The sequence below is a fragment of the Scomber japonicus genome, chromosome 9 (assembly GCF_027409825.1).
Source record: "Scomber japonicus isolate fScoJap1 chromosome 9, fScoJap1.pri, whole genome shotgun sequence".
Taxonomy (NCBI): Eukaryota; Metazoa; Chordata; class Actinopteri; order Scombriformes; family Scombridae; genus Scomber; species Scomber japonicus.
The window spans coordinates 20,882,878-20,910,735 of NC_070586.1; the positions used below are offsets into that span (position 1 = coordinate 20,882,878).

At 40.1% G+C, this 27,858-nt stretch overlaps 1 protein-coding gene across 1 annotated transcript in view; it reads left to right on the plus strand.

Moving 5' to 3' along the window:
- Positions 1-1,447: 1,447 nt before the first annotated feature.
- Positions 1,448-27,858, plus strand: part of LOC128364918 (uncharacterized) — a 40,429-nt gene continuing 14,018 nt past the window's right edge. Inside the window, exons 1-8 of the mRNA XM_053325537.1 lie at positions 1,448-1,486; positions 8,638-8,739; positions 9,979-10,181; positions 10,691-10,857; positions 14,107-14,195; positions 22,118-22,267; positions 22,744-23,051; positions 23,205-26,951. Of these exons, the coding sequence (XP_053181512.1) occupies positions 1,448-1,486; positions 8,638-8,739; positions 9,979-10,181; positions 10,691-10,857; positions 14,107-14,195; positions 22,118-22,267; positions 22,744-23,051; positions 23,205-26,951 (4,805 nt within the window). The remainder of the gene's footprint in view (positions 1,487-8,637; positions 8,740-9,978; positions 10,182-10,690; positions 10,858-14,106; positions 14,196-22,117; positions 22,268-22,743; positions 23,052-23,204; positions 26,952-27,858) is intronic.

The following is a 27,858-nucleotide window of genomic DNA, read 5'->3' on the forward strand; positions in this document are numbered from 1 at the left end:
TATTTATTGTACATCTTACTTTAGAATAGTTTACTCTTAATTCCTGTGCACTTCATTTTCACTCTGTATTACTAAAAACATAATCAATGAGGGTTTTACTGTGAAGATTATGTCCGGAAGTCATATTGATTATGTCCGGCTTGACTCTGATCAGAGACTACAAGACCTCTTGTTCCCTGCAGTGATAGTGAGTACACTAAAGGAGACTGCCTTCACTGCCTTCACCACAAATGGGAAACCACAACATGTTTTAGAGTTACTCATGTTGCCTACTACAGTAAAAAGAGTTAGTCTATGATGTATTCCAACAAAAAGACATAGTGAGGAATGGGCACACATGCTTTATGTTTTAGTATTGTGTTTAATGTGCCAATGTTTACAGTTTGCATTTTATCTTTTTTATTTTAATAAGAATAATCTCTATCTGTAATGTGATTACAGCAGAAGCATCCTATTTCTGGTGCTGGAGCCATTATTTGCAGGTGAGGGGTCAGTCTAGCATAGTTTAATTTTGCCTACAGATGATGTCCTCATTAGGTTATTGTATCTACTTTTATCATAAATGTCTGTATCTGTGTGCTCTTTGTTCTTCAACTCTTCCATTTAATTTTGCTAAAAAGCATAAAAAAATCACAATCAGATGGATAGACAGACTTACACTGTAATAGATAGATAGATAGATAGATAGATAGATAGATAGATAGATAGATAGATAAATAGATAGTGGCTTGTCCATTTGAAAATATTAAAGTTGGCTGACTGTCCATTGTCTGGATGTTACCCACTCAGTCATCTTTCACATTAATTAAAGTGCTCCCTGTCACACTGGCTGAAGACACACACTAGCACACACTCCTATACCAATTGCAGTGCACTTTTTTTTTTAGTCCTGCGCTGGTTATATTGCGGCAAAACAGAGAGACGTGTGAAAATTGCAAAGCATCAAAAATGCACCAGAAATGAACACTAAAGCCAACGGCAATGAAAGGGTGCTGTCCGTGGTGCTGGAGCACTACTATTCAGCATTCACTACGTTCCTCCATTGGTGGACGTTGAGTCGAGGCTTTGTGCGGGATAGTGTGTCTGTGTGCGCGTGCGTGTGTGTCTAGCTGTAAATGAATAGAGGGGGAGGTTTGGGCCGGAGGGGGGCTCCCTACCGCAGGGTGCGCGGTTGAATCACCGAGCGTGCCTCCGTCGGATCTCCTCTTCCTGCCGTCACACCCACTGCTTGGTGTTGTGGGTTCACCCCGTAGAGAAGGGGAGGACCGACGGCACACACACAGCAGCAGAGAGTGCTGCAGTGCGAGCGCAGCAGGGGACTCGGAAGCAGAGAGAGAGAGAGAAAAAAATATATACACACACACACACACACAATCATCAGCAGCCTTATTGCCGAAACTTGGTTTATGGAGAGATCTGCAACGGCACCGTAGCGACGCAGGCCGACATGGAAGAGTATTTGCGGAGGGTCCAGAGCAGACTCGGGGTGAGTTAAGAGCCTTCAGCGGCGTTAACACCAGGTTGTGGGTATAATAAATGAGACCATGACGGAGAGGCTGACACTGCTGTACTACAGGCTGCATTCTTGTTGCTTAAAAAGCGCACGGCAAAAAGCCTCTCACGTCCGTTTGGTCCCCCAAGCACCTGTAGATCGACAATATGACAGTACATGGGAAAGGAAGGCGTGTGTGGCCCCATACAATAAGCTCGTTGTGTTTACAGGAACATCAGCGTATGAATTTGAATGAGGAGCTGATTTCTAATGAAGGGGAGGCGTGACATCAACAAGTTTAGCCAGAGGCTGTCCTTCTCTTCTATCTGGTTGCTCTGCAGATACTGACTCATAATTTGCATTTGATCCAGGACTAAATATATGTTCATACACAAAAAAGCCTCATGCAAATACCTAACAGCCCAATTTATATAAACTAAATGACTGTAGAGCAACAGGGCAGAATTGTTTTGTGTCTTTGGGGCACACACATTTGAATATAGGTGATAACAGATATGTGATGATATTCTTTTTCTGTGTGTTCTCGGCCTGTACACACTTAGTCTGTCAGGAGTGTTATGCAGCACTTGAACAGATGTTCACACCAGCAAGCCTTGCATGGATCATGCACATGCCTCAAGGCCATGGGCTACTTTGTAACCCCCAAATCTGCTCTATCTACATGTATGAGTTTAATTATGACAACATTATCAGGTGTAATATATGGCCCTGATGATATGTTTCAACAGCTGTCAAAGAGTATCTGTGATGACTCAGTGGTCAGTTCATGTTGGCATTGCTGCTCATCAGGCATCTTTTGGGTGGCTTCAGTACAATGTGTTGCTTATTTTTAATTTGTCTGAGTTTGCTCAGTTATCTGTCAATGCCAGGAATGGATTAGAAATACCTTCTGTCTGTCATAAAAGAGCGCACACTAGCACTATTATTCAAAGACGTAGGACAAATTATTAGCAATGACTTTGTTGTTTTTCTTACTTACCCACATGAATACAGTAACAACAAGACAGACCATATTTGAACTACCTACACACGTCCATGTTCTCTGTACACAGAAACAAGCAGTTACAGTATTATTTACTAATGGTTTTCTACAATCAGATAGTAGTTCCTTGAATGTCACTTTCAATTTATACCATTACTGTAAGCAAAACCAACTCTTCCTAGGCAATACAACCAATTTTGTTTCCTAGTGTAACAGGGAAAAAATCCACTTCTAAACATATTGTTAGCCATTTACCTAATGCTCTTAGACATTCACATGGTAGGTGCCATAAATATGACAAATATTTCACAGAAAGTCCCAACTTTCCACTTCATGGCAATCAAGTTATCATCTGTCAACAGTCAAGTATAAAATAGAACATATTGAACAAAACAGTGGAAAATGATTTTGAGTTGGAACAACATAAAAGATGTGTACCCCAATGTGATGTACAGTGAGTGCATAACATTACCCAGTTCACTTGTTCCTATTTGCTTCATTATTTATAAATGCAGCCATGCTACAGTATTCAGAATATTCAGTTTATTCATGTAAACAGGTGTCTGCCAGCACAATACAAACAGCCTTTCTGAAATGAAATTTAAAAGAGGATAAGAGCTTGTATCCAGGCTGTACTCTACATAAACGCAGGGAAAGTGGAGGCGACAAGGAGATCAAAGAAGCAAATCTGCAGATCAGAGCGCAGCAGGGTAATTGGGTGATAAGGAGAGCAACTGATGAGAGTTATGGAGGTTGCAGATAAAGTGTAACACATGTCATGATTATCAACCACACACACAGGTTTACTTAAGTCAATTTTCGGGTATTTACGTAGACTTATATTCATTTCCTGGAGACCTGCCCTACCCTAAATCACAACCACTGACCCAAAAATCAGCGTTTTACTAATTGGCAACATGGCTTTTGTCCTCAGTTGCACAAGACAACCCCAGTCAACTGCTCTTAAGGCTGGGGTGTGTCCCTGAAAGTGACTTAAGTCAAATCCACAGACACACACACACACACACACACACACGCATTTTATCTCTCTCTCTCTCAGCTCTCCAATATAAACTTTGATGATTCACATTTTTGCTGGCCACTCTGTATTCTCTCTCTCTGCTCTCTAGATGGCCACCATCCAGAACATCCATACCTCTAATTGGCCTGGCTCTTAGTGCTTACTGAACCTATACTCACTCAGTTTTCCTCTGTATAGCTCTACCGCTCTCCCTCCTTCACTCTCTCACTGTTTGGCAATGAAGCAATGTGCTGAGTAGACTTTCCAGCATCTGCCCTTCTCAGTCTGCACACTAATATACACACAAAATAGGTTTTGAGGACCAATTTGTTTCTGGCTTTGACTTTGTAAGCATCGTGTCTAGAAATGTCTGTGTGTGCTTATATCAGAAATGTCATTAGTAGCAAAACCTTATAGCCTTGGCTACATAGTTATTCTTTACAAATGTTTGCAACAGGTTTTCAAAGTCTGAGACTGTGGGCCTCCCCTCAGACAGAGCTTGGGAAAAAACGCCCCCTCACCCTTCCTTAGTTTATTTGCTTAGTTTTGCTCAATTCCTAGATGCCTATTGAGTCATGATTATGTTATTTGATCCCATAGACACACAACAGTTGAGAAAAGATAGCGTAATATTGCTGTTTGACATACATTACATACATACATTCAGACTACAACTATTGTATCTCTGGCATGAATTATAGTTTTTTGGAGAAAAAAAATATTTCACCCCAGTTTTTGAGAGTTTGAGAGTCCCTGTTGATATATAAATCATAAAATGTGCCCCCACTCCCCCCACCCCAAAAATTGGTTTGTTCCCTCGGGGCAACAACCTGCTATAAGGATACTAATATGTCATAGTTTTCTGTATACACACATGTAGTGAAATTAGGAGAAAGCAAGCAATTTATGAAAAAATATTCATGTTTATCTTAACAAATATGAAGTAGTATAAGTTAGTACAAGTTCATGTTTGTTCCTGATTTGACTATTCTCATAATTATATATCCCATTGACCGATGCTCTCAAAACTTTAATGTTGTGGTTCTCGATCCTGAACCTCCTATTCCTGATCCAGCACAACTGATACATGTGATCACATGGGTATTAACTGCTGTAGCTGCTTGATAACAAACTGATCATTTGAATTGGGTGTGTTGGAGCAGGGAGACATCTAAAACATTCAGGCAAATGCTCCTCAGGACCCAGAGTTGAGTACCACTGCTTAGGCTTGAGTGCCCTAACTAAAGTGGTCTAACTGCACAATGGTGCCCTGAGGCAATGAACAAAAAAACACAGTTTTAGTAAATAAACAAAAACAAAATATGTCTCACATAACCAAATACACTTTTTTACAAGTAATGTGCATGAACATTTTCTTATTTTCAAAGTTGTTTGAATTAACATGTTAATGTTAAAAGACATGTTAAAAGTCTATATTTAGCATAGAGGGTTAAACCAAATCACACAATTTTAGGCTATTCTGTGTGATCTCCTTTTGATAACTAATGTAATAACTAATTGCTCTACTTTCAAGGTTTCCTAAGCACTCCTGAGGTGTGCACATTTAAAAGTGCTTGACTAAACCAAAAGAACATTTTGAAAAGACAGCATGCTTGGATTACCATGAACTTTATCATATGTTTAAAAAGTCCTATTCAAAGGTTTATAAGGCTACAGTTTACTTTGTGCTTGAACATTGTTTATTTTACTTATCATGTGTCACACAAATGGTTTTATTGTGTAAATTATCCTGCAGTACCTGCATTAGATGTAATGAAAATGGCAGTGTAGCAAAGGATCTTTGTGAAAAGTGATGTTGTGGCTCAGCAACAGCAAGAAGCATTCATCTTTCATTCTCAGTTCATTTTTGTATTCTGCAGCTGTCAAGAGGATTTCCTTCTGGATCCCCCATCCAGATTTGAAATTGAGACTCTTGTAGATATGATTAGTAGTGATTTCTGTGTGAGTGCTGTGATAGACTGGTGAATTGTTCGAGGTGTTTCCTTGATTTCCACCATATGTGCTTAGATAGTTGCCCCAGTGGTTGGGAAAAATACACACATTTCAGTGCATTGAGTGCTGCTTGACTGTAGAAAAGTATCCCTCTGGTGCCCTTCAGTTTGGGGATCCTACAAGTTTAGAGTAGTTGAAAAGACCTGAGGCACCCAAGAGGGTGGTAAAAAGCCTTTATTACTTCATGGCTACTTAGGCCCTCTTTTCTTTTCATCTTTTCAATAACTGTATACATTTAGTGTTTATGAAATACATTTAAATATCATGTTTAACTGTCTCACTGTTTTTATATTAGGTGTAATTACTTTAAGCGAGTAAATCTCTGCAGTTTAGAATGATACTTGGATATGTGGATAAAAATGTAAGTTGAGACAGCTGGTTATCTAAAGGAGATTCATAATCCAAACCTGGCCAGCAGTGACCAAAAGGTAAAAATTAGGAGAGGAGAGGAAAGGAGAGGGCTTGAATGTGGTGAGGCAGGGAGATAGAGCTGTTTGAGAGACAGCACTCAGATTGAAGGATATCAGATGGGCAATGCACAAACACACACACACACACACACACACACACACACACACACACACACACACACACACACACACACACAAAAGCACAGATGTTCTCTTGCTGCAGTAGAACAGACATTGAGTGGCCTTTTCTCCTGCTAATGCATCACTTCCTTTCTCTGGCTAGCTAGTATTGATTTTTTCTCGTTCTCTCTCTTCTATGCAGACCTCCCCCTTCTCTCCTTCTCTTTCTGTTCTCCTCCTCGTGTTCTCTCCCTCCATGTCCACATCTTCCCTGCCCCTGCTTATCTAATTCCTTCCTTCCTCCCTCCTTCTCTTTCTTCTTCCTATATCACAATTTTTCACCTGTCTATCCCCCATGTTTCCCAGCGCCCCTTTTCCTCAGCTCCTCTGACTTATCAATCTAGTGGTCATACTCCATATATTTCAGCCCCCCCCCCCCCCCCCCCCCCCCCCCCTTTCACAAACGCCTTCAATCTCCTTGCGCTCTGTACTTTTACATTCTCAGTCTAATCAACTGCCTCTAACCTCTTTCCTCCTCTCCCTCTTCGTGCTTTGGTCTCTCATCATTTTATGTCTCCATCTGGCCCTGTTGGTCAGGCTCTATGCCCTATGGACAGAAACATTACACTAGCGTCATCCCTTATGCATTATTACCAGTACTTTATTCATCTATCTGTGGCATTAAGCTCCTTTAAATTACCAGACTCCATTATGTATTTGACATGTCAACAAAGCCGCTAAGTGCTGATTAAGCTTCTAGTCTCTAACTTCACATTGCAGGTGGGTGTGACTGTGTGTGTGCGAGTCTCAGTGATTCTTCCCTGGTTAGATGAAGGTTAAAGCAGCCATTTGCTTCCATTATTTAGAGTGCAGTACAAAACTCACAGACACTTGAAATATGCGTAAAACTAGTCACCATTATCCATCATAGCAAACATTAGGTATTCTTTGTTTAAGATAAAAAGAAGGTTGTCCACAAGGGAAAGATGTCCTCAGTGAGAATCGCTTCACATATAAAAAAGGAAAGTTATAGCAGTAGTTTAAATGTGCAGATGTTTCTGTGTCTCCATCTTCAAACTAAGAAAGACCTGCAGGGTGTTTTTTTTGCACTTTTTGTAGTTCCTCCTTAAAGTAATATAATCCTTATCACAGCATAGTTTGCCTATTCTTTGCATTCCAGGTTTCAAATTCCAGCAACATTATTTAGGAGTGGACTGTTTTGTAAATCTCAGATGTTTGAATGTCTTTCATGCAACTTCTTTTTCTCACAGTTAACATGTGCTTTTATTTTAATAAAAGGAGTAACTAATTGTTCCTTGCGATGGGAGCAAAATAGCCAACAGAACTCTACAGTATGTAATTTGGAGATTTGTAAATGACTGCAGCCATGTCTGGTTCCTAAATAGCTGAATGCTTTTAGAGGACATTATAAAAAAGAGTTCTAGTTACATCACTTCAAATATCCATTTATTGAGTCTTGATTCACTTACATCAAAGTTATTTTGCCATGAGCACAAACCTTACGTGTTCAGTTTGGAAGAAGCCTCCTGTGCTCCATGCGCTCCCATTGTAGCATCCTACAAGCCCATTAAGATGAGCCACAGATAGACATGCTATTCATTGTATCCACATTTTGCTTCTTGATTAATGGTACAGACTGCAGGGCAGGTGTGTACAGTTGGTGATTCAGCTTATCTGCTTTAGATAAAACAGACTGACGTAGAACACCCAGTTACAGGATGAGGATTATGGGGGATTTTGAGAAAGAAATATAATATAGATTAATATTGTGCTGTTTAACTTCCAGCACAGTTAGTATACTGTATTTAATGAGGAAGCATGCCAGTAAAGAGGAAGCCTCATTTTTATAAAGATGTTTTGAAAACATTTCTAAAAAAATTGAATAGTTCTCACAAAGACTAATGTGGAAAGATTTGAATAGGTGCCCAGTACCCACATATACTTTTACATACATACCAGTATCTAAATACCAATGCTGGAGTCAGGCTATGGAAGTAGGGGATGGTTTATAAAATATCTGTCTTATTAGAATCTAATAGCAAGAATCTCATTCAACATATGGCTAAAGAAAATTAATTTTCTGCCTTTTGTCACCCCTAGATGAATGTTAAATCTCTGTAATGGAGCTGTCATTAATGTCCACTTAACCTAAATGAGGAGTGTTTGTCTGCATTGTTTAGTGGAATTAATGGAACTCATCTATTCTCTGATAAAGCGTGTTACTCTGAGATTGAAGTGACAAAAGTAGTTTCCCTCCCTAATTTAGCACGCTTTGCTACAACCGATTATACCCCTAGTATGGTGTATATTGTACACATAGTACTCTCTCTCTCAAGGATGAACTAAACCATGAAGCTTCATGATTTCATTATTATCATTATTAATGCATGGTGTAATTTCAAAATGCTGCAGTCATCTAACATGGTCATACAGACTTGAGGAGTTTCAAGTGATACCATTATATCAGTTATCAAGTCACAAGAGAAGCAGGTGACAGCACTGTACATGAATGTGTTCCACAGACACACTAACTGAGTATGTTTCTATGTCTTTCCAGGCAGATGTATCCAATGATTCCATCCATGCTGTTTTAGGCGGACCAGAGGCAGATGTTGATACTGTGGCAGCAACACTGTGCTTAGCACTACACCTCAGCCAGGTAACATAGCTTCTGGCTATTTGTGTGCAAGTGTTTTTATTTAAAAACATTAGAATGACAACATTTTTCTGAGGGTTAAAGAGTCAAGTCAAATCATGACAGTTTTATTTATATTGCTATAAATCGTGAATCATAAATTTGCCTGAAAGGGCTTTACCACACAACATCTTTTATCATTAGACCCTCAGTTTGGATAAGGAAATAATTCAGGAAGAGCAACAGAGAAGGGATCTTTCTTCCAGGATACAGTTATGCAATAGATGTCATTTATACAGAGTAGATATGGTGATAACGAAAGACAATATTAACTAAATAAAAATATAGTATATGGATCACACAAGATGTTGAGCAACTCCCAGGTGCAGGACGGGGTGTTTGAGCCAACATTAGTTTGAGCCAACACTTGAAGTGAATGCATTTTGTCTGTCTTTGGATTAAGATGTAAGATTTGGTTTTACACACTGATTTTTGTATGAATCAGAATAGAATTTGTTTTGGTGCCATAAGGGCAGATTAAATGCTAAATAAGCTAACCAGACCTGACCTAACGTGACCTGATATATCTGTAATACACTTTTTATGGCTCTCATATTAACAAACAAATTTGCACTTTGTTTGAGGCATTTTAATGTTTTATGCACAGATCACTTCCTTTTCATGATTCAGAGTACTACACTTTTCCCCCAAAACCTCATTTTTCAGAGTACCAATCATTTGAAAACGGAGAATATTTTATGGCTTTATCTGGCTGTTTGCCCAGTTAACCAGTATTTTTATTGAAGTACATAAAAATACTAGACAGCTTCATTCCATATAAGCTAAAGTGCCACCTTGGCAACTGTATTTCTAAATGAAGAGCTTGGCAGTAGGGTAGAAAATTTAACCGCATGATCCATGTATCAAGCAAAATACACTAAAAACTGTTAAACATGGTTGTCTGTTAACATGCCTGTCTATTCATTGAGGGATAAATGTGAGAATTTGATCCACTTCTCCTTCTCCTGTTTCACTGTATACATAAATGTACTTTCACTAGAGTAGTAAGACCAAGTTAAAGTTTTTATTTGGTGTAACTGGTGATGCAGAAATCTGTCCAGCTTTATATTTTACATGTAAATCTAATTGTATGATATACATTATAAATCATATTGATGGCTATACTGTGTTTGACCAAGCTTGTTTTTAATCTCAAAGTGTCTCTGCTGTCATATATTGTGTGTCTGTTTCTGTTTGCTCCAGAGTCAGCCATCAGGTGGAGTGTGTGTGCCGGTGCTGTGTGGCCGGCGATGTGACGCTGTGTTACCCGGGGAGACGGTGAGGTATCTGCAGAGTGTGAACATTTGTGAGAGCTTGCTGTTGTGGAGGGACGATGTAGATCTGATGAAACTTCATCACACCAGAAAACTCTCACTCACACTGCTGAGAGATGGACTGCTAGACAGGTAAACACACTCACATATGCAAATCTTATCATCGGAGTCATGTCGGTTTGCTTGGTTTGACCTTAACAACCTACAGTGAACAAGTATCCATTTCACATATCAGAGCAAGATTCAGTTTCTATGCAAGCTAATTTTTTTATGGAAAAATCTTAGCTCTAAATTTATGTTTTATCAACACACACTAATATCTGTGTAGGTCATCCTGAAGTACACACACACAAACACACACACACACACACACACACACACACACACACACACACACACACATGCACAGGCACAGGCAAACTAGGTTCTAGGGGTGGGGGGGGAGGGGGGTCTGTATTTTTTGATGCAAAAATGAGATTGGTAGTATGTTTGGATGTGTGTAGTTCAGGTCTGTATGTATTCATCCCTCATGCTCAAAGGCAGAGATGTATTTATGCAAATGCCTCACAATCATCGCTTCTTCCCCTGCAGCCATCCATATCTTCTTCACCCCCCCTGTCCTCATTCTCTCCCTCTTCCAGCTCTGAGTACCACACTCTGGAGTCCTGCATCCTGCGAGTGGTCCATCACGACGGGCAGCAGGACGCAGGGGATTATGGGGCATCGTCCGCAGTGACGACAGTCACCAGAGAGATTCTTCAAGAGGCAGTGGAGCACATCAGAGCAGTGCTGAGGGAGACTCTCGGAGGTGAGGGAGGCGCAGGAACCCCCCAGGGGGAGTAATGGGGCGATGAGGGAGGACACACACAAATCCACTGACATGACTCGCTTAACACCCACCAGGAGAGATGAAGAAAGAGAGAGATGTGGGGTTATGAGTGTGAGTAAGGAAGAGTGCAGAAAGACACATAATGTCCCATAATGTGACTACTTTTTTATTTGAGTTAGTTTAATCTGTTAAGTTGTTTCTGTTTTTATGTTATGACCAGAGGCATTGTGTTTTTATGTTGTCCGTCTGTCCCTTTCTGATGAATGTCACATCTTGGGAATGCCTCGAGGCAATTTCTTTAAATTTGGCACGAACATCAACATGAACTCAAGGATGTACTGATTTGATTTTTTTGGTCAAAGGTCATTATGATATCACAAAACACATTTTTGGCCATAACTCAAGAATTCAACCCTAAGTTTCACACAACCAGGAGGTCAAAGTTGGAAAAATACTGTGCTGGCCATCATTCATATAACTCATAAACAGAAGGGGAGATTGTGACCATATTTCACATTTGGTCAGATACTGAATTGGTGACATTACTCTTGGGTGCCCACCTTGAAATTGTGATCTTTTTATAATTTGTAGCTTACACACACACACACACACACACACACACACACACACACACACACACACACACACACACACACACACGTATATGTATATATATGTATATGTGTGCTGTATTTCTAGATTCAAACAGGTACTCCAGTTGTTGATGTTAAACAGCCTGTGTGAAGGTTTATAAGCTGCAGTCTCTGTTTAATGCTGCTTTTCATCTCTGCTGTCTTTCACTGTGATTTACAGAAAGGCAGTCAGACAGAGAATTTACTGATAGTGGAAAAATGAATTAAGGTGGATGTAGAGAGAGGTGCAGAAGAGCAAAGTAAAGTCCAAAGACACAGACACAGACAGAAAAACAGAGCTGATTAGAGCAGAAGAATGATATACTGTATGTAGTCCACTTCTCATATTTCTTTGTGAGAGTGCTTTGGACAGTGCATTTTCAGGTTCAATGATTCCCAAAGAGGCAAGTAGCTCAGCTCTTAAGCTCAGTCGAATGGAAAATACTACCAGTGGATGTATCATACTTTTTTAATGGTTTTACTTTACTTTACTTTATAATTAACTGACCTTTAATGTATATAACCACATGCAGCTTGTCTTGATTTACAGAGCACCTGTCCTGTTGTTATCAGCAGAAGGAAGCAACACATACCATCTGTTCTGTCATAATTTTGGTTCTAAATATTTTCTTCATTCAGGCACATTCAGGCATTCACAAAATTGTGCAATTGCACTTCAGATTTTCCTCCAAAATAAATGAAAATGATGTAACTAACTACACATTGTTATTTAAAGTAGAACAGTGACCGTATTGTGTACAAACACTAAGCCTAACCATCACCCCAAAAAATGCTCAAAAAGGACACAATTTTTGGTCAGCAGATTTGCCACCGGTTCCTGATGGCAACTTTGTGTTCAACCATTTGCGATGATATAGCAAGATATATTGATCTTTTAACCTGAGACTGAACTCAACAGAAGGGGTTAAAGGGTCATTCAGTAATTCATTTTTCATTCAGCAACCATGGATTTGCAACAGCATTGACAGGAACAGCATACAGTGGATTGAAATACACATAAATATGATGGTCATATCTTCACCATGAGGAATAAACTAGCTAAATTGAAGCAGATACTCAAGAAAAACACCTAATGAAGAAATTATATTTCAAAAGGCTCAACAATACTCAATGTAACTGGATCTTATTGACTAAGATCAAATTATGTTGCAAGGGTCTTTACTTGTCCTACACCAGAGATCTTATGACTAAAGTCTGCATCCTGCATCCTGGAAGGAAAAAGTATTTTGTTCACAGATGTTATGATCTTGCTTGCACAAGATACTTCCTCATTATATGTAAAAAATAAATAAATAAATAAATAACTTAAGCTTTTTTGATAATGACATACTCTATCTATTTTTTCAGTTTTTATAAAGGTCATTGTCATATTTTCACCATAAAGAGTAAACTTGCTAAATAAATAACTAACAAAGAGATTACATTTCAGAAGGCTAACCAATAGTCTGGCTGTTATTAGCTAAGATCAAACTGTGTTGCAATGTTCGTTACTTGTCCTACACCAGAGGTCTTTTGTAGCCCCTGAAACCCCCCAAAACATATCAAGCTATTCTCTTCTTTGCACAAGATCTTATAATAACTTGTAATGGCACTTCTACTCACAACATATGATATTGTGCTCACAAGATAAATACAATTTTCAGGAATTTGGGGGCTCTGTATGTTGGAGATTAGTCCCCGAAAGCCTGAAATTCATCAGTGACCTCATCAAATATTCAGTTTTTTAGCTTAATCATTGTATGATGCCATGCTGAATAGACCCATGCATGTATGTGTGTTTATGTGTTCACAGAGGCTTTGCGACTACAATGTGAAGCTCTGTGGCTCAAACATGGCCATCAGTCAGTACAACTGGAGGAGCTCATTAGATCATTGGAACAATGGAGTGATGTCACAGCGAGTCAACCCGATGAGGCAAAGCTACAAGGTGCATATTTGATTGGGTGGGGTGGGGGGGTTATGCTTTTAGTTAATCACAGAAGAGTTTATATGTAGGGGAGAGAGATGAGCTCATTCCCACTTCCTCTATGTACTGTGTGAAGTTGGTTATCGTACATTTCACTATCATTTTTATTTCATATAGGACATATACTGTACTGCAGCAACAGGTGTAACAGTAACTATAATATACTTAATCCATGGCACACTTTTTGAGTTGTAATTGCAGGAATAGATATAAACAATAAAATTAAAGATGGTTCTCCAATAAGTCATGGGCCTTGAACTGGCACGCTAGGGGATAGCCATTATTAATATTATGAATTACATCTATAGTATATAGTATTTGAAAACAAATGTGTGGGTGTACTGTAGGTGCTTAAAACTAAAAGACACCATCACCATGTCTTGGGACTCTCATTGTGTACTACTGTTTAGAAAATGTTGAAAGAAATGCCACATGACTGCTGGAAGTTTACTTTCTTTTCACTTAGCTCTCATTTCTAGAGAGGGCATTCACGCATATGTTTTTTTCTGTCTGTCGTGAAATTGTTTTGTATCTTTTGGTGTGTGTCTTATATATAACTGTTAGTCCTCTGGTTCTATGCTGTTGTTTATGTGTGCTGACGGGATGTAGACTTGGAGCAGCTGCTTTCCAAGGAGCTGAAAGAGTATTCAGATGGAGAGATGACCATAGCTTTCACCTCAGTGACCTCAGACGAGGAGGTAAGTTTCTATTATCAAAAAAAGGATAAAATAATTGCATTTGGTTTCATTTCAGTCATTTAAATCTGAAATGCAATGTTTTTTTCTAGACATGACATCTTTCTGAATAAGACAGGTCTGACCTCATTTAATTGAAGGTCAGTTATACTCAGCTGTGCAAGACAGAAAATCCAAGAACGATTAAGCTCATTAATCTGACACTCAGTTGATGAATCCTGTTAATTGAGGGACTTAGAGAGAATTTAAGGTTGAGATAAGTGTGCTAACATAGAAATATTAATATTCTTATTGCCTCAATTAAAGGTCTCACTAGTCTGATGGCTTATATTTAATATTTCATGGTGATTATATGAGACAAAATGCAGTTTACTTTTTCAAAGCAGCTTCATGATAACTTTCAGTTGCAGGAGAGTCAAAATAGAACAATGTTTCTTTTTGAAAAAGTTACTTAAGATGTCTTTGATGTTTTGGATACATCACACCTGCGCTGTCAGGGCTGTTTTTGGGTGGTGGGGGGGTTGTTATGGAGAAATAGGAGCCCCTCTGATGTTGTAATGTTCTGCATTTGGATGAGATGCAGATGGAGACCTGAGAGCCTCACACAAAACCAGGTATCACATCGCTCCCCACTGATACCCTAAAGATTCAACACACACACTCAGACATACACACACTTTCACACACAATTGTATTTACGTATCTTTCTATCGCTGTCGCTGTCTGGTTCTTCCTTTTTATTTCACTTTTGCGTAGACACACACGCACACACATGGTGCTTTAAGCCTACCCCTTGCTTTTCTTCCTGCTGCAACTTCTAATGTGTTCACCCACCACCACCACTACCCCCAACCCACCCCACCAAAAAACAAAAAAAAATCATTCATTATTTCTTTTATATCTCCTTCTTACTTCCAAAGCCCATTTTTCTCAGCGACTGCCTAGTGTGCGATATTAGGCTATGTGTAAAATAAATGATGTCTGTAGCCGTAGGGGTATGGCTCTTCCTCCCCCAGAAAACTACCTAACGTCCAAGGAACATTAAACACCCAGATCCTCGTTTAGCGAATAAATAACCATTCATTTGAATAGCTTTGTGTGTGTGAGCGCCGGACTTTCTGTGCATATTTTACCAGCGCTGTGCCTACATGCTGTGTGTCAGGAGCGAGAGAGAGAGAGAGAAAGAGAGAGAAAGAGAGAGAGAGAGGCCCCATTAGACACTTAATATAGAATAAATGGCCAGGGGCCTGTGTGTCGCCAGCGGACCCTCCAACTCCACAGAGTCATGGTGGGTTACTAATGACCTGAGATCAGGCTCCAAAATGAACTCCTTATATGCATGTCATTTGCAGTGTGTATATATTTATATATTATTTTTTAATTGTGTTTGAAAAGAGAGTAAAACGGTATGAGAGTCATTTATCGAGGGGGCTTAGGGAAGTTCTGCCTTAAATGATTCTTTCCAGAAAGCTAAATAAATTAGATTCAATTAGTCTGTAATGGTTTATGTGTTATGTGTTTGTCAAAGTGTGTTTTATGTCTGAGTGTGTTTGACAGCAGTTAAAGAGGACAGAGTTAGATTTCTGGGTAAAAAAAAAAAGTGATTGCCTAGTTAGCAGAAGAAAAAGCCTCAGAGTGTGTGGTGTAATGATATGGACACATTGTATAGATTGACTAATGTATTTTTGCATACTGTACAAACATACATTAGTCAGTCTGTGTGCTCCTCTATTATGGGAGAGAAACGTGGAAATGAACTGTTTCATTCTTTCCAAATCGCTGTGCCTGTCTGGACGTTTCTGTTTATCTTCTCATCAGTTTGTGTCACATTTTAGGCTGTAAAGGCAAATCTAGGTCTTTAAACTGTATTTTCATGATTGGCTACAATAAAAACACTGTCTACTGCCATGAAAAAAGTTTCCCATGGTGCTGCATATGAGCAACAATTAAATGAATTTGTAACTGCCTGTAACTACTGTGAGGCTATAATGTTTTTTTTGTAAATTCAGCATAGATAGACACATTCAGTGAAAGTGGTGAGCAATGTTGTCAGCTTTATTGTTTGCAATATGCTGTATTGTTACAGCATATTATAAATATTGTTGCATCAGTTTTCTATACAGTAAGAAAGCTTTTCGGATTGTCAGCTATGGTGATTGCTTGTTCTTTAAGTCCTAATTCTAATTGTATTGGCTAAGGTTGCTGGATTTTAGTGACTGAAATAAAGTAAACAACTCACAATGCATATGCTCCATAAATTTCCACCGCAGACTCAAACTTGCTGTCACATTTCTATGCAAACTATGAGCTAATATTTGGTAACTAGGTAAATAAATAACATACTCTCTAAAAAATAAAATAACAAGAAGGAGAGCATGTTTCCTGTATGACCAGTACAAAATACCTGATATTTGATTAAAGTTTAGGTTACACCTAAAATGTATAATGGAATACCAAGAAACTAAAGTAGCTAGCAAACCTTTTTATGAGGAATTGTCTTTAGCCTTTATTCATTCATAGTTACTGTTAATGTTATAACAGAAGCATTTTCTTATATTGCGTCATAACAATTCCCATATTAATCTCTGTGTTTTCTTTCCTCAGCCCACACAGTGCAGTATTTTATTTCTTATGTGATGATATCATTGTAAAATGGCTTCTAAAAGAAATTGGTAACCAGTGCAAAGAGGCAAAAACTGTGATGATGTAAGAAGTGTGTTTGGTCTTCGCTTTGCTCAATCTGAGGCTGAGCTTCACCTCAAGCATTGTGTAAACAAAGTGTTAGAGTAGTCCAGGTGTGAAGATATAAAAGCGTGAATAATGTTTTCAGCATTGCTAAAAGACAACATTGCTTGGAGAAGACGTACCACAGGGGACAATAGGGGTTAAGTGCCTGGCTCAAGGGTACACACCTGTAGATGTGAAGGACCTGACAGCGAGTTGTAGCTGAGTCAATACAAACATGAGTCGGCGGGCTTTCCCTGTTTGTGTGTAAGGTGTCACATAACACTAGCATGAAGCTCAAATTAATAAACACATTACTCACATATCCATGCCAGTAAGTGTGTGTTTGTGTATCAGAGGTTTCATGACTCTGTAATTAGCACTGGCAGATGAAACATTGGTCGGATGAAGCGTTGTCATGCTGTGGAGTTGATGAACTGTGGGAAGGACAAGAGCCCGCAGCAAGACACGCACACACACACATACAAGCATGAATATGTGAGTGATGTCTTTTTTTGTGTGTGTTAATGTGGACATCTAAGTGTTACAATATGTTTTAGAGTTCCTTATTTTATCTCCTTTCCGAGCTATTTCTGCTCTTTTGACAGCAGAGAGGGGAAAGCTGGGAGAGTGATTCCATTTTGTTTCAAACTTTAAATCTTATCTACCAAGATACAATAATAATTGTTTTGTTTGTTTTCTCTGAGTGGTAAACAACATCTCTATTTTCTGGGAGAGTGCAGTTACTGTAACTATGTGTGTCTGGCCTTGTGTACATCTTAGTGTCCTCTTTTAGGATAATTCATCTGCATGTGAGTTTACATCATTTTGGATGTTTGCTTTTTCTCAGTTTTCATCACTACAGTGTTTGGTGTTGTTGATGTAGACATGTTTGTTCTGTTTTTTATGTTTGTGTGTCCATCTCTCCATCTGAAGTACGCTTTAGGTTTCATTTTGGCGAGGTTGATTGTCTCTAATGTGTTGTTTGTTCACAGTCCTCCGGCCCTTCTGTTTGTTTATGCGGGGCCAGTTTTGCCCTACGCCACTTGCACAAATAATTATGCTCGCTAATGAAGGGGCCCGCAGCCACAGCACTCTGTAAATGCCTTTCTGATGAGAGACACTAGGAGACAGCAGGTGCAGGGTTGGGCCTCCCAGGGACTAAGATTGAAGACCAGGAAACAAGGGTGCCCCTCCCCTCCATCCCTCTATCTTTTTATTCCTCTCGGACATCCTGCTTCTTTCACTGTGATATTCTTGGTGAGAGTAGTCATAACATACATATGATACGTATGAGTCAAATATTCTGATTCATAAATCTGCATAAAAATGTGCTAATGCTCCCAGATACTAAAGTATCATACACACATTTCATGTGTGAGAGTAGTTTTTGTTGTGGCTCTTTATAGAGGAATACATTCACAGTAATATACGCTCATAAGAGTATCTCGATCTGGACTGTAAAAATATAGTGTGTATTTGGCTGAAACTCGCATTACAGAATTTGTTACATATAGGCCTACACAAATATGGTTTTCATTTAAATATATTTGGAAAACCGCTGCACAAGGCAGTCATCATGCTGTTTCTTCAGTAACTTCCACTGATGTTTCTTCCTCATCATCTTGTCTGAAACACTTGTTCTTTCTCTTCTCCCCCATTTTCATTCTCCCCCTGTGGCTTCCTTGGGCTTTGAGGGCAAACAAATAAACAAAACAAAACATTTATAGACTCAGCGCTTGCATCTTGGCCCCCAAATCCCCGCACTTAGAGCTGAGTGAATGAAGCATGCGGAGAAGGCCCATATGAGACAGACAGAAAGAAAGACATTTAGGCTTCTTTCTCTGCAAACTTTTAGATCCCCTCCCCTTTTCCCTCTGTCTCTCCAAAAACTTCATAAGTGGCAGTGCTGTAGTGCGCGCGCTTGCTTGCGTGTGCGTGCGTGCGTTTGCGTGAATGTGAACGAGAGTGTGACTGTTGGTTTGTGAGCAAGTTTGCCTATGCGTGTGTGTGGTAAGTGGTATATGTTGCACATGTGTGCAAACGTGCGCATGTGTGTGTTTGAGCAGGGTGGTGTCAGCTCGCTCCTTGCCACCCCATTTGCTGTAGCTGTACCGCTGTGATCACAGACAGATGTATAAATCAAACCTCGCTTGATGGATTCATCAGGGTGGCGAAACGATCGCCTGAGAAGAACTCGCAACTCTCTTAGCATTCTGTGTTCTGACGGAAAGGGTATGCAAAGAGCCTAAATGGATGAACGCTTGATTAATTCTTTGCCGGAGATGTTGGCGACAGCAGGAAATGTGTTTTTGCTTTGACTGTGTTTGCACGGGAATTTACGCGCGCGGGGCGTGAGTTATGAGGCCTGAGTTTTGTACCTAAGGCTATTGTGCATAATGATGGCAGGTTGGGAAAACTGCAAGCAGCCGCTAAAGACTTGCTACCTGTGGAGAGAGAGAGAGTGAGAGAGAGAGAGAGAGAGAGAGAGAGAGAGAGAGAAAACAGGTGAGGGAGGGAAACTGAGATAAACAGAAGATTTCTATAAGGAAACGTAAAGAAGTTGAGGCTAAGACAGAAAAAGGATAAGCAACACACAAAGTTGGACTAGAGGATGTTTCCCTTGTCACGGGCATAAGTTCTCTATGGCATGTGATACTCAAGTTTTTGTACCATTCATACCATCATTCACTGGTACCCATCATCAAACATCTGGGTCAGCAACTGTAGTTCTTTTTTGCTAGTAAGCAGTTGAAAACACCAGGAGATCCTGCATAAAGTGACAATAATATCTTTCTGTATTCAATCACTAAACATGAAGTTAATGCAGAAACTTGCACTCTACAATCAGAGTGAATCATCTTTGCAATGAAAGCAGGGAAATTATGTTTAAAGAATGTTGGTCAATGAATGATTGTGCTACTGTGAATTTTTACCACATCTCAAAGGCCCCTTAATTAAAACTCATAACTACAAAAACCCTCAAAGCAAAGCCAGGTCAGACACCATCACCATCACAAATAATATATTTAACTTTTAGAGCCCTAATACACTGCTCAATTTAAGAGAACTAATCAAAGGAAAGATTAGTCTCAGCTGCAAAAGATTTTGAGCTGGGTTTACATTCCCCATACTTCCTAATATTAGTTATTTGCCTTTGATTTGATGTTAATTTAATTTAGTATTCTTTGCATTTTCTGTTGTAAACTTTGAACACTTAAAGAGTGTTTTTATTTTGCTGTGTATAATTTTGAGTGTTAAAAAAGATTAAATTAATAATAAATTAAACAATTAAAATAAATAAACATGTGCCTCTATTAATTATACTTTTGATATATAAATGCCATGCCATTTCATAACTGAAAACAAGTTTGCTGACAGATAGTGAGGGATTTAATCCTTAACTTTTTAATTTTCTGTATTTGTAAGAAAAATGCTGTTAACGATCAAATAATTGAAACTGCCAATACTGTTAACGTACAGTCATAGCATATCTTTTCTGTGAATGCCTGTTCATAAACAACTCAAAAGTTAATGAAATAAAGCTAAGGGTTTGATACTGATATCTCAGTTTCCCTAAAGCTCAACAAATGAGATACAGGTTTCTGTAGCCGCATGCTAAGGTTCTGGTAGAGAGTTAGGAAGTGGATTTTTATAGCTAACATGTTGGTAATTTATAAGAAAAGGCAATCTGTGTATCTGGAGGTGGCAGAGAGAGGGAGAAAGAGGAGGGGCAGGCAAGATGAGTAGTAATTTACTCAGTTAAGAGCCAAATGGCAGACAGACTGTCGCCCTGCGTGTTATCTCTGAGATTTGCACTCTGCTCATCTTCTGACTATATTTCCCCGCCTGTGTGTGTGGGAATATGTGTGTGTGCAGTTCTGTGTGCATGTGCACACAGTTGGGTAGTAGCTTTAGAGTATCGCCATCATTTCAGCATTTAGGTGAATATTATCCTGTAAATCATGAAGACTTTATTGCTTTACCAGAGCTTATATGTGTATATACTGGCACTTGTTTGTTCATATACTCGGATTAAAGTAGACGACTGGAGGCGGATTTATGTGTGTATCTGCATGTGTTAGGGTTACACATACTTGTGTGTTTGTACTTATGTGAGCGAATATGTGTGTTTTAACGAATCTTGGGAAGCTTCATTGCACTCATCAGGATATCAGTGTTGAGAAATGGCAGTGTCAGTGAAGTGACAGTTGTGTGTGTGTGTGAGGATTGATGGCCCTGAGTCTGACAGCAGCCATATTGTGTAGAGAGAGAAGGATGGAGGGATGGCGGGAGGAACGGGGGGAGGAGTATTGTAGCCCCCTCATCCTCACAGGTTAATATTGACACAGCCTGGGCAGATACAGTGCCTCCAGAACTCATCAATCACTTTCAGTGGACCCGTACAAATACACTCATACACACGCAGGCTCAAGCAGAGAGAAGGACCACACACACTGTCAGACACAGCACACACACACACACACACACACACACACACACACACACACACACACACATACACACAGAAAATCACTTTAAGTCAGGCAGAAATGTGGATTATTTGGACAAATGAATGATTGCCATTCACACACACACACGCCAAACTTCCTCTATTAGTTTTACTATAGCTAACTCTTTTGTTTTGAAGTTCTACTTAAATAAGCACAACAACAATTTTGAGAACTTCACAAAACAAACAGTTGTACGACAAATCTAGATTAATCAAGCAAATATGTTTTCAAAAGTATCTCTTTGCACATTTTCTGTGTAACCCTGCATTGTAAATTATAGTTGCCATAACATTGCTGTTAATCATTTCAGAAAGAAAGAAAAAACAAGTTCCCTTGACAAACAAAACAATCAATTAATGCAACTTTCCATCCATCAATCATTGTGTGTGTCACTGAATTACCATAATCTGTGCATGGTGGCTGTTTTAAGAGCAAACATTAATTTCCAAACAATAAATCACAAAGTGTCTTTCTACCCCTCTGTGTGCTTTGACAGCTTCGTCTCTCATCGCTACAAATGAAGTCTTACTTGAAACCACTTCAGTTTTACAAAAAAAATGTGATCATATGCACAATAAAACAAAGGGATCTAACGAAAGTTTCTGATACAGCTGTAAATACAATTTTACAGAATATTTATTAATAGGACAACCAAATGTGATTTTCTTTTCTTTTTCTCTCTGACAGGACTGGCATAGTTATGTGGACAGGCTTAAATCATTCAGTGATCACCATGGCTATGATGGTTTCATGGTTCTCTTGTCCATCAGTGATACAGTTCATCATCCCCGCCAGCAGGTGGCTGTTTATTCTAACAACGCTGATATTCTAAACCAGGTAAATCAGCTGCAAGACCAGCAGTATGTTGCATTCATTCTTTAATAGATGCACCTTTATCAATGACACTTGCAATGTGTAATAGACATTTTAATTCTTCTTATTTTATTGTCAATTTCCCTGAATCCCTAGATATGATCTTTCTTTTGGTAAAATGCCAAGGTTTGTTGAGTGGTGACACTCTATAGGGAAGTAGCTCTGGTGAGGATGGTCATTGACATCCGAGAATGTTATTTTATATTAAGTTGTAATTACATCCTTGTTACCTTAGGAATAGTTTGGCATTTTTAGATTTCAATTTTTACACAGATTCTGTGTTTCAGGTTATTACCATGTACTAACACATGATATTTTTCTTTTCTTATTTGCTTTCCTCTAAGCGGTAGACAGAATATTTCGCAAAATGTCAAAGGATTGCTTCAGAAAGTTAAAGAAGAAAAACCTGAAATATTAAAATAAGGTGTCTATCATTGCAGATCTGCTGTGAGTTGGAAGAGTCTTCCTATTGGTCTCTTTCTGGTGAATTGGAGCACAGGGAGTGTCTCCAGGTGTACCACATCACTGATAATTCTCTGCTGGAAGAAGAGATTCGGAGATTCCTCAAGGAGTTTGTTGATCGGCGGAGCTCTGTACTGGCTTGTCACCCAAGCAGCAGGACTTCTTCCACAGAGGGAGTAGCAGGCAGTGTTGAGTTCTCCCAGGGATCATCCGGTATCAATGATATGGATGGTTCTGACGTAGAGAGAGTTGAAGGAGGCAGTGGAGATGTGGTGCCAATAGCACGGTAATCAAATACATCCCACATTTGCTTTTGTTTCATTCACTGCTGGGGGAAGTAATTAAAACTGGAAATCTGAGAATTAATGTAACTTTTTTATGGATTTTAGGCAAACACTGACACACACCTCTGACAATGTTCTTTTATCTCTTTAAATAGGGTGATGGCAGATGGTGAAGAGGACACAGGAGGTGTGGGAGTTGGTGCAGGTGGGGAGCTAGTGAGTCCTGACAGTGGTATGACCACAATCCGCAGCAGTCGCTCCTCCAAGGAGAGCTCAGTGTTTCTTAGTGATGACAGTCCTGTCGGTGAGGTTATAGCAGGTGGGGGGTCAGCAGCAGGACCAGGAGGACTCTTCCTGAGAAACCCATCTCCCCTGGGGTTGTTATCACTCTCCCCTCCTGTCCCACCTGAAAGGAGGAGGAACCGCTCTAGCAGGAATAGGAGTGAGAACTTTGACCTGTTCAGTTTTGACCCGCTACATAGCAGTGACCACTCTCTGCCAGCAGGAAATTCTGGAGGAAGAGGAGATGGGGAAGTAAGAAGAGCGGGAAGCTCAAGTCTATCAGAATATGAAGAACTGAGCTTGCTGGATTTCTCAGCTCCCAGTTCACTGGGGGGGCTTGAAAGCAGAATTTTTTCAGTTGACCACCATGGTCAAATCCAGGGGAATGAGATAATTGATACTGTGGTTCCTCCAACTCCAGTTAACAGCCTGGTAGGTAGTCGCCCTCCCAGCAGTTGCGGGGTCAGGTTCTTTCCAGAAGATGTAGTTGAAAGGATCAATGGCCTGCAGCATAAGGACAGTGTGTCATCATCCTTATCGGAAACCTGGGATGAACTTGGCTTTGACACACAGGGAGGATTGTCCTCAAGTGATAATAACGCCTGGAATCGGACAAGGGAATCTGTGAGCCCACAGAATGTTATGGAGGAAGTTGGAGGCAAAGAGTTAATTGGTGACACAACTGAAAGAGAAAAGATCTTAAAGTCAGATAAGTCCCACCAGAGGGGAATGGGTCTTGAACCACAGCTAAGCTTGATCACTGAGCAGACTGAATCATACGACAACTGGAACCCAGATTCTCTATTTGAGGATCAATGGAACCTTGTTACTTTGACTGATCTGCAACTCACGCCTCCAGAGGAGGAAGTATTTGGAAAATGCAAAGCTGGTATTATTGAAGTTCAAGAAAAAACATCTTCATTGTCGAAAAAGAAAGCAATCCCAAACACTCTAACACCAGACACATCTAAAGAAGAGGATGAAGGGGAACAGGGGAGAAAAGGAGACAGACAGACAGAGCTTCTAGACTTCTGGACTTACTCAGCACAGAAGGGATTTCTTAAATCTGATAGCGGTACCACCACATCTTACCCTGAATCACTAGATATGTGGAATATGACAATCCGGGATGACAGTATATCACCTCTCACAACCCCTGACAACTTGTCTGAAAACTCAGGTTCTTTCTGTGGATTGAACCCCAATGTTAGGGGTGGCCCCTCTGTTGAAAGTCCCCAAGGATTTTCTGATGGTGGAATGGAAATGTGGAACACCACCATACAAGAAGACAGCTCTTCCACAATAACAAGTCCAGAAGAGCCAGAAAATGGAAATCACCCTTGTCACATGGGATCATTAGAAACCAGTGATACTCCTGAAACAAACTCAACCAAACTGATGGAAGAGGAAAAGGCTGTAGAAGAGAAAGGTGTGAATAAAGTACTTAGTCAAACACCTGGAGAAGTGGAGTGGAGAGGTAATGAACACAATGTGAAAATAGTTGTAGAGGTTGCAGATGGTAGGACACACAGTGAAAAAACACATGATGATGACATCCAGAGTGCTCTGGGTCAAATGTCTGTCTTGCAGAATTTTGAATCTGAAAATCCAAAAGATGAGACTCTCCCACACCAACGCAGTAACATGTGGGACCTACCTGTCCCTGGCATGGTCACCTCCACCTCAGAATATGATAATGTTGGAGCTGGTGCTTGGAGCCTGACATCCTCCCCTGAGACCTATGCTAGTCCAGTAGTAGACATAATACAGCTAGAAGAGCAGTCCAGTCCTTTTATAGCTGTGACCAAGCCTACTCAGATAGATGAGGGACATGATCAATACCAGAAGGCTGATTCTCTAGGTGAATACAGAGTAGAGCAGCCAGCTGACCAAGTGTTCCTATTTGAGGGACCTAGTGAGTTGAGTGACATGACCAGAAGTGGAGGAAGTTCAGTTGAGAGTAGGTACGACAACAAAAGCGAAGGATTAGAGGAGGCTGACTGGATAGAGCAACCAAGTGATCATTCCCCATTTATTCTGGTGGACGATTCCTCTGTCACTCAGATCATTTCAGCCAGTCGTCATTCAAGTCCAGGAGAAGCTGCTGGGACTCAAATCCAAACTGACCAATCTTTGTCCCCAAATCTGAATTGGAGTATTGATAGTCTTGTTTCCGAGAAATATGATGACCCTGAATCAACTTCAATCAGAAGGGCCCACAACCAAGATGAGTCTATAATTGAAAGGCAAAGTGGTCCTAACAATGAGAGCAATGGAAATGCGGAGGGTAAAACAACAGAGACCATGTTATTGAGTCCCAGTTCTGGGGGGGAGAAAGACACAATGAAATATAGTCCAGACAGTCTTCACCCAGGCAGTCAAGATGACCTCAGGTCCAATTCTGACGGAGACTCATCATCAGGCCTTGAAATGGAAAACATCATTGTATCTGGCACAGTGAAGGAAGATGACATAGAGTGGCAATATAGGCTTAAAGAGGGTGACAGGCAATCAAAAGGAACAAGGAAGTCCATGGAAACATTTAGCATGCTTTCCTATGCTGCCACAGTATTGCAAATCCAGGCCCAAGTTGCACGTAGAGAACACCAGGAGAACACACCACAAAGCAGGCAAAGCCAAATGTGTAGCGATACTGAAGGTACTCTCAATGCAGATGACGAGCAAAATCAAGCTGTCTTTAAAAGTACCAACAAACACACCACAGATCAGACATGCTCAAAAACAGGAGTATTGCATCAGTCCAGCTCTGATGAGTCGGCCCTCAATGCGTGCAGTGAGTCTCAACCTTTCACAGACAGCACTCGTCCCCAAGAAAATGCAAGTAATGCCAATGAGCATCACATGGTGACAAAAACAAATTCTCAAGATTTTCATCAGTCAAGACCGACAGCATGTAGTCAAACACAGATAGAAGAAGGAAACTATGATGATAAATCAGGCATTGTGGCCAGAAGTGTGTCTCCATCATTAAGATATCCATCAGATCACTTCCTGAAAACGAGAGAGGAAGTTTATGTCCATTCACAGATCTCAATGGAAGATTCAGATGAGGGCGGGCAGTCCCCGTCTTCAGCTCCACCATGTCCTACTTCTTTGGGCAATTTACAAGTATGGGGAGGTCAGTTAGCAGGACACGACACACCTCAATCCACATCTGAACCACAATCCCCCATTCTCAGCTCTGTTTCCCACACCAGCTCTTTGACTGGCACACCATTAAGTGAGTCAGGTATTTCCACTGACAGAGGACTTGGCTTACCCTTTTCTGGAGATTTAATGGAAGAGGAGAATGGTGAGGAAGAGCAGGAAGAGGAAACTGATGTAGAGCTCACTACCCTGCCAAAATGGACTTCACAAGTCCAAAATGAGAAGCTGGGTTCCTCTGATCTGTTGAGTTTCACTGAGGAGCTGATTGAAGGTTGCTCATTTCAACAAACAGATTCACAGACACTTGAACCAAAGAGTAACAGGTTCCTACAGAATACACTGGATTACTATGATGGAAAACCTATAAGGACTGTTGATCCTGATAAATGGTCTTCTGAACAACAAACTGGAGAGCTGGAAGCGTCTCAGGATAGCCATTCACCCAATTTAAGGTAAGCAAAGTACCTCAGATCATAACTGCATGTCTTAAGCTTTGTGTTATTCCACCTTTGTCACATTTACAGTCATTCAAAAGGTTCCTATTAATATAATTTAATTTTTTGCTGGTTAGGCTACCAGTGGAGTATGTGCTTGTGTATCTTTCCAACATTTATGCTGTTGCTCAAAGCAGATTAACTATTTTCAGATTGCTAAAAGCCAGTGAATGAACATGCCTGTGCACACATGTTCTTGACCTGCACACACACTTACACAGGCCAACCATCCTTCCCCTCACTCCCCCTTAGTTCTTTGTTGGGTTTTTGAGTCTCTAAAGCTTTCTCAGTGGTCTCTGAATGTTAGAAAAATATTAGCATCGCTGAACAGACTTTAGAATTGAGCTGGAAGGCCCTCCTGAGGGTAGATGTTGGATTTTGGAAGTTTGCGTGTGTGTGAGAGACAGCAAAAGAGAGCAAAATTATTCATGTGTATGTTCATCTGTTTAATAATGGCAGTATAGAGGTTCATATGGTGGACACACCCTCACAATGTTTTGCAAGGAATGGGCTCTGACAATCTGTCTGTGTGTGTGTGTGTGTGTGTGTGTGTGTGCGTGTGTTTGTGTGCTTGTGTGCGTGTGCGTGCGTGTGTAGGTGAGTGAGATAGTGAGATTAACAGTTAGGATGTTTGAATGAATGGGAGTGGTGTGAAAGAGACAGAAATAGATTATGTCCATGTTTATGTGTGAGTGAGAAATAAACTGTGCGTGTGTGTGTGTGTGTGTGTGTGTTCATGTGTGCAGCAGCGAGCTTTGATTTGGAGCTCTGTGTGTGTGTTTATAAATCTGTTTACGCCTCATTAAATATGCATTACCTGCCTCATTACAGCTGAAGCCCCACCACAGCTAATGGAAACAGCTCC